Source organism: Cynocephalus volans, chromosome 3 (genome assembly GCF_027409185.1).
Source record: "Cynocephalus volans isolate mCynVol1 chromosome 3, mCynVol1.pri, whole genome shotgun sequence".
NCBI lineage: Eukaryota > Metazoa > Chordata > Mammalia > Dermoptera > Cynocephalidae > Cynocephalus > Cynocephalus volans.
The window spans coordinates 55,696,522-55,709,613 of NC_084462.1; the positions used below are offsets into that span (position 1 = coordinate 55,696,522).

Sequence of the window (13,092 nt, forward strand, 5' to 3'; positions counted from 1 at the left end):
TAGAAAATTTAGATAATACAGAAACAGTTGAAAAAGAAAATAAGAAAAAAATAAATAAAAATAAAAGAGAAATAAGAATCACCCATATCCTACCACTCAGCATTCCATTGTTGACATTTTATTCCATTTTCTTTCAGTTTTATGCATTTTTTCCAAAATTTGAATTATTATACATTATATTATAAATATTATATTATAATTTAGCATGTCATGAAAAATCTAAAAGTCCTTAAAAACATAACTTTAATGATTGCTTAATGTTCTGTGACGTGATCATATCATAATTCAACCATTCCTTTACTGTTAGACATTTAGCTTGTTTACAATTTTGTCGCTATAAATAATTCTATGATGAGAATTCTTAATCATAATATTTTAAGCAAGGTTTCAAGAATTGGAATTGCTAAGTCAAGGTTTATACAATTTTTAAGTATCTTTATGCATATAGCAAAATTGTTTACTAATTCACATTTCCATACTAGCATTAAGAATTTTTTAATTGTTTTTATCTTAATTTGAAGAGAAATTATGATCAGACTTAATAACCTGAACATTAGTTTTCTTTTAAAGAAAAATATGTATTTATATTTTCAAGTAGGTAATTCATGTTCATAATAGAAAATCCAAAAGGTACTAATGAGACACAGTGAAAGTTTAAGTCTTTCTCCCATCTCTACTCCTTGTCCAGACCCCTCCCCAGTGGTACCCACTATTAGGTTTCTTGTGTATGATCCAGAGTTAAAGGATGCATTTGGAAACATAAACATCTATTTTTCCTCCACACAAATGGCAGCACCTAGCTTTTTTTCACTTAATATGTATTGGAGAGCTTGCCATATCAGTGTATATGAACACGTCTCGTTATTTTTAAGGGCTAAGTAATATTCCATCACTTGGTTGTGCAATAATGTATTAAACCAGACCCCTATTTCTGGACATTTAAGTTGTGTTCAGTCTTTTGCCATTACAACTGCATATATATCATTTTGCATATGTATAAATACAAGGGTACCTCAAAAAGTTCATGGAAAAATAGAATTAAAAGATAATATAAATCTTTCCATGAACTTTTTGAAGAACCTTCATATATCTATAGAATAAATACCTGAAAGTAAAATTGCTGGGTCAAAGAGGTCTGTGCAAACATTACATTTTATTTTTCCATTCATTCGTTTGTTTATTCATATGGAATTTCATACAGAAATTAAGAGTAATGTTTAGGAACTTGTATAGCAATTTGACAGTAATTTTATATCTGTTGAATTTAATAATAAAAAAATTGAGGCTTATATTTTTTATTTCATTTTTCTAGTAATTACTTTTTATTGTATTTTTCAAAAGTGTCTATCCATGATGGACTGGGAATTTTAAAAACTGACCCTTCACCATAAATAGTTTGCAAAGCGCTAATATAAGTAGCTCTAGCTAGAAGGGAAAGATATTCTTTCCCAGAAAATTCAATGAAGAGATGTATGTTAAATTCCCTCCTCCTGTTTTCTAAGCCAGTGAAGTATAATTGTGTACATTCATTATGTCACATTTATTGGATACATCAGGATCTCTTTCTGCACCCTGTAGAGGACGTCACCATGGTCATCTGCCCCGGAATTGCCAATCACAGTGAGAAACAGTATATCCGCACCTTCGTTGACTACGCCCAGAAAAATGGTTATCGGTGCGCTGTGCTGAACCACCTGGGCGCCCTGCCCAACATTGAACTGACCTCGCCACGCATGTTCACCTATGGTAAGCCAGGGGCATGGCCAGTGGAGACCCCCTTTTTCTGTTCTCACTGCAAATATGCTGCTACTTCTGCTGCTGCCTTATTTTTTTAAGTTTAAAATTTATGCCCATCTGCAAGAGATGGTAGGGCACACAGTTATAATGGCAGCTGACTTGTCCTGGGCATTTATGACGCCATGCCTCACACCAGGCTTTGAGATGGGCACTGCAGCCACCCCATCTCACAGAGGCAGAAACTGATGCTCACTGGGGGAGGGCTGGCCCATGGATCCCTGGCTGGTAGGTGTCAGAGCAGGGAGGGTGCTCCGGGTGGCGGGGCTTATGCCCTTCACTTTTATACCATCCTGACGATCCTTCCTCAGGACTCCTGACTGGCAGGCAGGCACATGAGGAGGCATAAGAAGGTCAGTGGGCAGGGAATCTGGCACATTAGCAACTCACTGAATTTCAAGTTCCTTGAGGACAGGAACTGGATCTCATATTTAGACAAATGCTTCTTGACCTTAATTAAAATCCTGTGTTAGCTAAGACCCTAGCTTCTGGTCTGCTCATTCTTGATTCCTGTGTAGCTCTCCTTTCAGATTATATATGCACACATAAATAATAACCACATAAAATATGTGTCTGTATGTGTATAAATATTCAGGATGTTTATGACCAAATAAATTCTAATATGTTTTAATGGGAAACAACTGAAAATTATTATCTATAATCTCACCATAAATATAATTTTCTATTCTTTTCCTCCCATTCTCTCTTTATCTATGTGCACATAGTTTTTATTTAGTTGCAGTCATAGTGTGTATTATGTATGGTAATTTATTTAAATAACTTTATATTCACTAATATAAAGATGCATAGTCATTATATTTAATCTTTTTAAGAGCCACATTGTTATTATTACTCTGTTACAGTTTATTTAACACTCCTCTTTGTAGGGCATTTAGATTATTTAGAGTTTTTCAGCATTTTAAATAATGACACTATAAACACGTACGTAGAAATTTGTTTCTCTTTAATGACTTCTTTGGAGTAAATTTCCAGTAGAATTATGGAGTCAACAATTTTTATGCATATTTGTACATCTCGTCAGATTGTTCTCTTGCAAGGTCATTCCGGCTTATGCTGCCATTGGTAACATGTAAGCAGGAATGACCTTGTCTCCTGTAGGGCAGGTAAGGGAAGGTCACAGGTAGGGAAGCGTCAGCAGGTGTGCCTGCTTAGTGCCAAGCACAGTGCTGGGTACTCTGAGTCTGTTTCTGCCTCCATACACACTCTGTGTTACAGATAACACAGACCCATGGGGAATAGTGGGTATGTGGGAGACAGAATTGGATCCACAAGGCAGAAACAGGCAAAATCTAACACAAATGAAAACAGTGGGGACTAATTCTAAGGTCCTGTACTTAGATATAAAGATCCTTCTATACAAATAGGGGATGGGGAGGCATGGCTTGGCTGCAGGGCCCAGAGACTTGGGAGCACTGTCTAACAGCACAGTGTACCAACAAGAAGATGTGAAGTGCCGGTGAGGGCAGTCAGTGTGTGCCAAGTACAGTACTGATGTCTCATGGAGACATAATCCCTTTAATCTCTGTAGCAACCCAGGAGACAGTAGTAAAATTCTGATGGTAATACTGAGGCCCACTGGGGTTAAGTAATTCAGGCAAATGTATAGAGGCAGTAAGAAGAGGAGCTAAGAAAGGAGCCTGGATCTGGCTGTCCCAGCCTCCAGAATCATTTCAGAGCTAGTAGAATAGCTGGGTCTGTTTGGTCCAAGCCTCCCACCTGCCCCCAGAGTGCTGTGCTATGGGCTGCAGACAAAGAATAGCAGATTAAAAGGCATTACCATACAAACTCAGGGGAGTCCAGTAGTTGAAGGAGAACAGAGTAGGCTCAGTGTGGGATGTGCTTGCAGAAAGGAACCAGGTCAGGAGGCAGGCTGTGGATTAGATACCCCAGCCCTGCCAATGCCTGGCTCTGTGGCCTTGAGCAGTTTGCTTAACCTTAGTTCCACATTCTTCAACTGCAATAATGGGAGCTACAGTTAAATGTGGGTTGCTAAGGACTTGGCAGGCAGTTGATTAACATATAGTAAAGATTTATTAAATGTTTAGGTTTATTCTTATTCAAATACTTGAAGTTCCGTTAATGTGGGTGAGGGATTGGCCATGCTCTGTGTGACCCAGATCAATAAGAAGTCTTCTGCGGGGAAAGGGGGGGAACGATAATATCAATAAATAATTTCAGTACAGTGTGATGCATGCACTGATGGAGAGGGTCTGATTAGCGCGCTGCAGCAGCTCAGGGACACCAGTCGGATTGCGCAGGCAAGGAGTCGCATCACAGAAGGAAGGATTCTCCTAGGAAAGGCATTTGAGCAGGATCCTCAAAGGTGAGGATGAGTTGGAGCTCGTAACCTTTGGGGAGGACAGGCCAAGAAGAAAAGCAGCATGCACAGCTACCTTTAGGAGCACAGTGTATTTGGGCTGAAGAGAATCTGAGCATGAAAAAATCCGTAGAGATGAGGTGAGTCCATCTAAGGAGAGCTTCAGCCCCCAATTTTAAAAAGTAATGTAACAGTTTACTTTTATTTGTTGTTGTTGTTATATTTTGTTTCATCAGAATTTTAGATGTAAATTCCTACAGTTTGTTATATACTTAAGTAATTTTCCAGAAAGGCAAGTGACCTAGAAGATATGGGGTGATTTTTCTAGCCCTGTTATTCAGGTTTCTGTGTGTTAACATGTCTTTTCATTGTTGAGGTGCATCTTTTAAGCACTGGGAGATAAGGTCAAACAAGTGTGACCTTAAAACTGTCAAAAATCCAGAATTCAGACACTTTGTTGAAATCTAAAAACTTAAAACATCTTTGGTAGATTGGAAGAAGCTAGAGAGAGAAAGTGCTAGAGTTTCATTAGGTGCTATTGATGTAATTTAAGTTTAAAATGATGTGTTCTTTATAAATGTTTCCCTGGACTGGTGAATAAGGAGCAGTCGTTCAACAAAAGCAGCCTGGTACATTAGAGCAAAGCCCACATTTGTTACTTTTGATCAGTAAACTGAGGCAGCTCCTTAACATGCTAGAATTGAAAAACCTTCATTACAGTTAATCATGTATTAAATTCATCAGTGTATTACCTGTCTACATAAGGCTTTATATAGTTCAGTACAAATGTTTGTTGACGTTTGTTTCCACACTCAGTATTGTTGTTAATTTTTAATTATTGCTGCTTTGTGATATGGCCTAATATCTGATAGCTCTAACCCTGACTCATTGCTCCTTCCCGGTGCGCTTTTGTCTCCCTGCCTATTGATTTCTTTCAAGTGAACTTTAGAATTATTTTGTCAAGTTCTATGTTGAATTTCTGTATTGGTCAAGATGGACTAGATTATGCCATGGAAACAAACTCCCAAATCTCATTGATTAAAAATGAAGATCTATTTCTTCCTCACACTACATTCATCATGGCTTAGGTGGATGGTTCTGTGTCCCTGTCCTCACTCAAGGACACAGGTTGATGAAGCAGCCACCAGCTGCCGCATTACCAGACTCACAGAGTGTGGAAAGAGTGTGGCTCTTGAAGCTTCTGCCTGGAAATGATATAGGTCATTCCTGCTCACAATTTATTGGCCAAAGTGCACTACACAGCCACGCTTAACTTCAGTGGGATGGGGGACTACATCCTTCTTAGGGAGGGAAAGTAAATATTGGTGAACTGTAGCACAGCTCATCACATTTTTTAATAGGAATTTTAATCTGTAACTTCACTTGGAAAAGTTTACTTTTGTAGTATTTACTTTTATCATCCAGGAACATGGTATTTTCCTTCAAGTCTTCCCTTATTTCTCCCATGAAGAACTTCTAGTTCTGTTTGTGTAGGCCAGTAGTTATCAACATTAGGAATTTCCCCTGACAGCTTTTAAAAGATATCAATGCCAGGAGCCCAGGCAGAGTCTTAAGTACAGCCAAGGTTTGTCAGAGCCACAGATAACAGGTATTATCCCTTATGTCCTTTTTAGTTTTGTTTTTTATTTTTGTTTTTGTTTTGTTTGCTTTGGCAGCTGGCCTGTACAGGGATCTGAACCCTTGACCTTGATGTTATAACACCGCACTCCAGCCAACTGAGCTAACTGACCAGCCCCTTTTTAAAAGAACTTTTTATTATAGAAATTTTCAAAATATACAGAAGTAGAGAAAATAGTAGGACGAACCTAGAATAAACTCCAGTGTACTCAGTGCCCAACCTCAACAGTTATTCAACTCATGGCGGGTCTTGTTTTGTCTGTAAAGCACTCCTTTCTTGCATCCCTCTCAAAGTGATTTTGAAGTAAGTCCCTGACAGCCTGTCATTTCATTTGTGACTATTTCAGTGCATATTGCTAAGATATGTAGACTCTTTGTAAACTGTTCTAGTTTGTCAGGGTTGCCAAAACAAAATACCACAGTCTGGGTGACTTATCAGCAGAAATTTATTTTCTCACACAATCATGGATGCTAGAAGTCTGGAGATCAAGGTGTCGTCCTGTTTGGTTGCTTCTGAGACCTTGGCTTGTAGATGGCCACCTTCTTGCTGTATGTTCACAGTGTGGTCATCTCTCCATGGATTTGTGTCTGTGTCCTAATCTTTTTTTACAAGAACACCAGTCAGGGCTGGCTGGTTAGCTCAGTTGGTTAGAGCGTGGTGCTGATAACACCAAGGTCCAGGGTTCAAGCCCTCTAGCAGCCAGCTGCCAAAAAAAAAAAAAAAAAAAAACACCAGTCATTCTGAATTAGGGTTCACCCTAATAACCTCATTTTAACTTAATTACATCTTTAAAAGTCCTGTCTCCAAATACAGTCGCATTCTGAGGTACTGAAAGTTAGGACTTCAACATATGCAGTTTGGAGGCATACTGTTGAGCCCATATCATAAACATAAGCACAATAGTATCACCACAGCTAAAACACTTAACAGTATTTCTTAATAACAGTTCAATCTCCCAACTGTCTTTTTCTTTTTTTTTTTTTTTTCCTTTTTAATTATAGTTTGTTCAATTCAGGATCCAAATTATGTTCCTGTATTGCAATTGGCTTGTAGGTTCCTTATGCCTCTTTTAAATCTCCTTTCCTTCACTTTTAGGCCCCCAACCAAAATCACCCTCCCTGATGTGGATGATTGGGTGTGACATTCGGGGGGGGACCCTGGATCCCCAGAACATGCCATAGCCCACGAGTCAGGCTGCGTGGTCCCATCCAGAGCATATGTGAGCACTAGGTACTAGCCTTGGCAGTCACAAAGTTCCGGAGGGACTTGGGCCTGCTCATTTCAGATCTGCCCAAGTTCGGCTTGGAAGGCCCTTTTGTGGTCTTCACTTGGCTTCTTGTCATTCGGGTCTCAAACAAGATGTCACCTTCTCAGGGAGCCCTTCCTTGACTCCCCCCATGTAATATTGCTCCACCCCCACCCCAGTCATGTATCTAATGCACCTCTTTACGTTCTTCAAGGAACTTATGATTTGAAATTATGAATTTGCTTTTATACATTATTAAATTGTTTGTTTATATGTTTATTATCTGTCTCTCTATTGCAAAAATTCACTCCATGAGAGCAGGGGGCTTTTGTGCTTCCTGCTATAGCTCCCAGTGCCTAGAATCCTGCTTGGCACATAGAAAGTGCTCACTCCATAAAAAGTGCTCGCTCCATCAGTTTCCTGAATGCTGACAATGAGGACCAAAGTGATGGATGTGAAATGACAGTTCCTGGATGTAAGGTGATACTTTATAAATGAGCATGTCTCAAACAGGTGTGCTCTATATGTGAGTCTTCCCTTGTGCAAATCTCATCTCTCTTGAGTAGATGCCAGGCATCCAAGTCACTACCCTTTTAGCTTTTTGCAACTGTAATCTTGACCAGAAGAAAACTAAGGAGGGCATTAACATGAATCCAATACAGATGCTCCTTGGCTTATGATGGGGTTATGTCCCGATAAATCCATTGTAAGTTGGAAATATCAGAAGTTGAAAGTGCATTTAATACACCTAACCTACCAAACATCATAGCTTAGCCTAGCCTACCTTAAATGTGCTCAGAATGATTACATTAGCTTACAGTTGGACAAATCATCTAAAGTCTATTTTATAATAAAGTGTTGAATAGCTCATGTAATTTATTGAATAATTTACTGACAGTGAAAACCAGAATGCTGGTACGGGTACAGAGTCGAAAAATAGTCACACTGAATCATCATAAGTTTGGGACTGTCTATATTCTTCTTTTCCTATTATGCACCCATCACAGATCACTCTTGCTGAGAAAACTGTAAAAGATCTTTTCACATTTATCAAACTAATTCTGTTCCAAACAGCCTAAGCACTAATCCCTTGTTATTGGACATCTTTGCTGATGTGATTAGAACTTGTTGAAAACAGATCTCTCTTGCACAGACTTTCCCTAACTGGATAATTATGCATTCTTGTGACTTAGAATCCTTCGTGCTGCCTTTGAAAGATAAATTCATTAAGGAAAATCCTTCATGACAGCAGTTACCACTTATCTCACACTAATGAGTGCCAGACATGTGCTGAGTTTTACAAGTATTACTTCACTTGATCCTTACAGCCTCAGAGGTGGGTATTAATTAGTGTCTCCACTTTACAGGTTTAGGGAGGTTAAGTACCTTGCCTTGGGACATGTGACTAGTAAATGGCAGAACCAGCATTCAAACTGTGTGATTCTTAACCCCAACTCAATACCAGCTTGGTTGTAGTATTAATTTCCTATTTAGGATACTGTTCTTTAGAATATAGAGGAGCAGAGGGATATTTGAGCATTTAGAAAGATTTTTCCGGGGCCGGCCTGTGGCTCACTTGGGAGAGTGTGGTGCTGACAACACCAAGCCAAGGGTTAAGATCCCCTTACCGGTCATCTTTTAAAAAAAAAAAAAAAGATTTTTCCCCACTTTGGTGGTAATGGTCGTTACTGTTTTTATTGATAGCTATCACTTACATAGCATTTGTTGTGTGCCAGGCACTGTTCTGAGCACTTTAATGTGATATATTAAATCAGTCATCCCCCTTTTACAGATGAGGAAACTGAGGCCCAGCAAGGTTGAAAAACTTGCTCCAGATCGCAAAGCTGATGAGTGGGCGATCTAGGTTTCAAACCCAGGCAGTCTAGCAGTCTAGTCCTAGAGTCCATGCTACTTAACAACAGGCTATGTTGCCTTTCCATGTAAGAAACTGCATCCTGCTGATACTTCTAAGGAGTAAGGAAATAGTTCCTGGTCAGATATATTTTAGATTTAAGGCAAAAGAACATCCAAGAGCTTCTCAGAGCCACAGAAATGAGCCTGTTGGATTTGGTGTCTGATCTTTTGTTCATGCAGCAGTTTCTAGACATTCATGGGACCAACCTCTGCCATGAGAATATAGGCATGAGGGCCAAACCCTACATGAGTTTGAGTCCCTGTCTCTGGGAAGATCTGTCTGTGAGGAACAGCTCACCATGTAGTGGGGCAGGGGAGGGGTGTACAGTCACAGTCAAGTCTAAACTCATTGGCTGGGTGAGTCCAAAAAGAGTATATACCAATGGCAACCTTTTCAAGGACAGAGACCAGATCTTAGTTTCAATTTTTATATTATTTTTTGTTAATTTCTTGCATCTAGTATATCAGTTAGAAGGACATGATCAGTAAAGGCCTGCATAGGGAAAGAGCCTGTGCTTTAGAGTCCAATAGATGGGAGGTCTGAAAATCTACCTGAGAAATTTGAAAAAGGCTGTTGAAAAAATTGGCAGTAATGTAAAAGTGTGTTGCACAGAGTCCAGCAAATGCCAGTAAGTGATAATGATTATTGTCTTTATTAGTCCTTTAACTTTGAGTTTTCTGTGAGCCAACTTAGAGGAGAAAAGGCAAAAGTTTATGACCTTGCCTCTTGTATCAGTCCATTTTTGTGTTGTTATAACAGACTACTTGAGACTGTATAATTTATAAAGAAAAGAGGTTTATTTGACTCATGATTCTGGGACAGCAGCATCTGGCACAGGCCTCAGGATGCTTCTCCTCATGCCTGAAAGCAGCAGGCGCCTACCTCCTGGTAGGTGCAAGGAGGTCACATGGTGAGAGGAAGCAAGATAGAGAGGGAGGGAGTTGTCATGCTCCGCTCTTCCAGGAGCTAGTAGAGAGGGATCTCATTCACAACCTTCCCTAACCGCCCCCTGGGAGGGCATTAATCAATTCATGAAGGATCCACCCCCATGACCCAGATGCCTCCTAACACTGCCACGCTGGGGATCAGATTCAACATGAGTTTTGGCAAACAAACATATCCAAACTGTATCACTTCCACATCAGCTTCATACAGTTGACTTCATTTGAACTTTTGAACTTCTGCAAGGACCAGTTTGAGAAGCTATTCTTGCTGAGCATAAAAATTGTTCTTTTTTGAGCTTGGTCTGAGTTTACAGGGATGACTAGGCCCCAGTGGCTATTTTGAAGGATGCACTGCTTGCTTCTCAGCTGCACAGTCTTCAGTATTTGCCTCCTGGCCACATCTGGTTGGGTCACAACACCTCCATCTCAAAGCGACTGGCCTCTGTATTCAGAGACAGCTCTGAAAATCAGTACTGGCAAGCTGTTTTTATTGTAGTACATGTTCTGTATGCTATATTTTAACCTTCTAAAAATTATTTTTATTCTTTAAAGAAAGTTTCTCATCACTTACCTCAGTATAGTTCATAGTTTTTTAAACTAGAAAATATGAAATATTTCTCTTTTGATGAATTAAATTAAATGACATTAGCTAATCTGACCAGAAATAAAATGTGAACGTGTTAAGATGACTAATAGCACCTAAAAGGGTGAAATTTACCAAACTGTCTTTTAAATTTCTTATTGAAATAGGGTATTGCACTTATTGGGCAGGTACACAACTCTATCACATGGATGAGAACAATGAATAACACTTGGAAATGAAGGAAGATAGAGAAATCTTGAAGGTTTTTTTCTTTTTTTTAAGATGACCAGTAAGGGGATCTTAACCCTTGACTTGGTGTTGTCAGCGCCACACTCTCCCAAGTGAGCTAACTGGCCATCCCTGTATAGGGATCCAAACCCGCGGCCCTGGTGCCATCAGCACCACACTCTCCCAAGTAAGCCACAGGCCAGCCCTTGAAGATTTTTTTGAAGCGTGTTTATTATAAAGAGGCTAATATTTCATTGGAAAACTGCAGCAGTAGACTAGTTGGCTTATTCTCTATTGACTTAATTGATTTTCTAACACAGGCAATGTTTGAAATGTGAGTGTTTTTGTTATTGATGCTGTAGGGGATCAGTAAATTCAGGAAGCATTCTGCTCCTTCTGTCTGTCTTTGGCCAAGTGCCTTATTCCAACAGGCCAGTATTCATGTTCAGAGTGAAGTGGAGCTGGATCAAATCTACCAGCCAAGGGATGAACTGAAAACCAGGATTTTTTATCTTCTTGTTATTTTGGCCTCCATGTCATATCTTAATATTTTGAAGTTTTATTACCAGAAAGTTAAGAAGCATGTGACAAAGGGTCCTAGAGTTTGGTCTTGATTAGAAAAGAGAAAAAATTTAGGATTTTTTGTAAGTCTCTTTTATATCAGGTAAAAGGAATAAAAATAACCTAGCTTTGGCCGCCATAACGTGACTGAGTATCTTAGGATCATGAGCCTCCTATGAACTTAGCACCCATCTCCGACCAAAACTCCAAACTCTGGAGCATTTTGGCATTGAAAATGGTCTCAAAAGATTTAAATTGCTTTTTTCTGTGAGTTTAAATAATGAAGAAGTGAGCCCTCTACTTATTTCTAAACTCTTAACTTTCTGGCATTAGACATCAAGCTGAGAGGAAGTACCTGAAATCACAAAATTGTATTCTGTTGCTTGAAGGAGGAGCTCTTTAATGTCCAGCTGAGTTTAATACTGGAATTTTTTGTTTTTTAAAATATCTTTTGAAACCTCAGGGAAAGATCAGACTACTTTGCCATGCTTAGAAGGCAGCATTTCAGTCTTGGGAGGGAAGCCCTGTACCTGGGGTGATCACTTGATTTATCATCCCAACTGGGATGCTTTTGAGACTAAAAAGAGACCTTATTAATAACAGCATCAGAACAACAGACAAACTTCAGGGTTCTCTCAGACAAACTAGGATGTATGGTTATCCTACCTATAGCATGCTGTAGAGATTACCCACAGTCTAACACATCTCACCATAAGGAGTTGCAGACAGTGATTTATAAGGAACTTGTATTTTGTTTTTACCACTCAACCCATCTTATAATATTTGATTAGATCATGAACATAGATGTTTCTAGAAGCTTCTCATATCTACCCTTTTAATTGATACAGACTCAATTTTGGATTGTATTCATGATTCCAGGTTGACAACTATGAATTTTGTTGCCTCTGCATCAAACAGTCAAGACGTATAATGGCAGAAGGACACAATGGGAAGGGAGAAAGAAGAGATGGGGAAGAGAGAGAGAATGTGAAATGAGGATAGTGAATTTGCAGAAGCTCAAGCAACTTAGTAAAAACCCCAGCAAGATCGTCTGCTGGGAGTTGGGCCAGGAGCTTCAGGGAGTGTGATGGGGAGTCATATCCAGAGCAGAACTGTGGAGAAGCAGTGATAGGTTCTGTACTTTCCGGATGAGATCTGAATACTTAAACCTCAGCCAGAAGAGGGCAGTTTTAGGCATTCTATACCTAGGGAAACAAAGCTAAACACTTACTTGTGAAAATCTTTGTTTTAGAGATAAGGACAAAGCCAGTAAATGTGATGGGCAAAGAGGGGCTCTCACTTTACATCCACAGCTGTTCTCTTCCTGAGTGACTCAGCTTTGCAGTAGTTTCCTCTTGGCTTTAAGAAATGACTCACATACTTTTACTATGAGAGTGACAAGGGCTGCTAGATCCCCAACCACCCACGTGTCAGCAAGCCATGTTGTTAGCTTGACCATGTCTTTCTCTTTGATTAAACTTAGTGGAAAAGATATTCAAGTACTTCTGTCCGCTGCACAGTCACACTGGCCAGTATTGTGTGCTTTCATTCCACATGATTCAAACTTCCTTCTTATCCACCTAACATTTCTGTGACACGCCCACCATGTACCAGGCCCATGCCTGGCATGAAGGATATAGAGATGACTCAAAGTTTCCATCCACAAAGAACACCAAGTCTCTGAGTCCCTGTATTTAGTCTACTTAGTCATGTTAGCGTCATTTGGGGAAATGGCTTTTGAAGTAGTGGCTTTCAGACAACCCTTACCTTGTCTTTCTTTAGGGGTGGGAGCTTGAGGAAAAAGGCAAGGGGTCTTTCCTGTTCTCAGCAGGCTGCCTTTCCAA

The 13,092-nt window shown here is 39.6% G+C and overlaps 1 protein-coding gene across 6 annotated transcripts in view; it reads left to right on the forward strand.

Annotated features, from left to right (window-relative positions):
- The window catches only part of ABHD2 (abhydrolase domain containing 2, acylglycerol lipase), a 95,892-nt gene that overhangs the window by 58,028 nt on the left and 24,772 nt on the right, over positions 1-13,092 (forward strand). For 5 of the 6 annotated variants that reach the window (XM_063090322.1, XM_063090324.1, XM_063090323.1 and 2 more), the window contains one exon: positions 1,579-1,746. The exons of the other annotated variant lie outside the window; for it this stretch is intronic. In XM_063090322.1, coding sequence (XP_062946392.1) covers positions 1,579-1,746 — 168 coding nt within the window. The remainder of the gene's footprint in view (positions 1-1,578; positions 1,747-13,092) is intronic. 6 annotated transcript variants of the gene reach the window in all.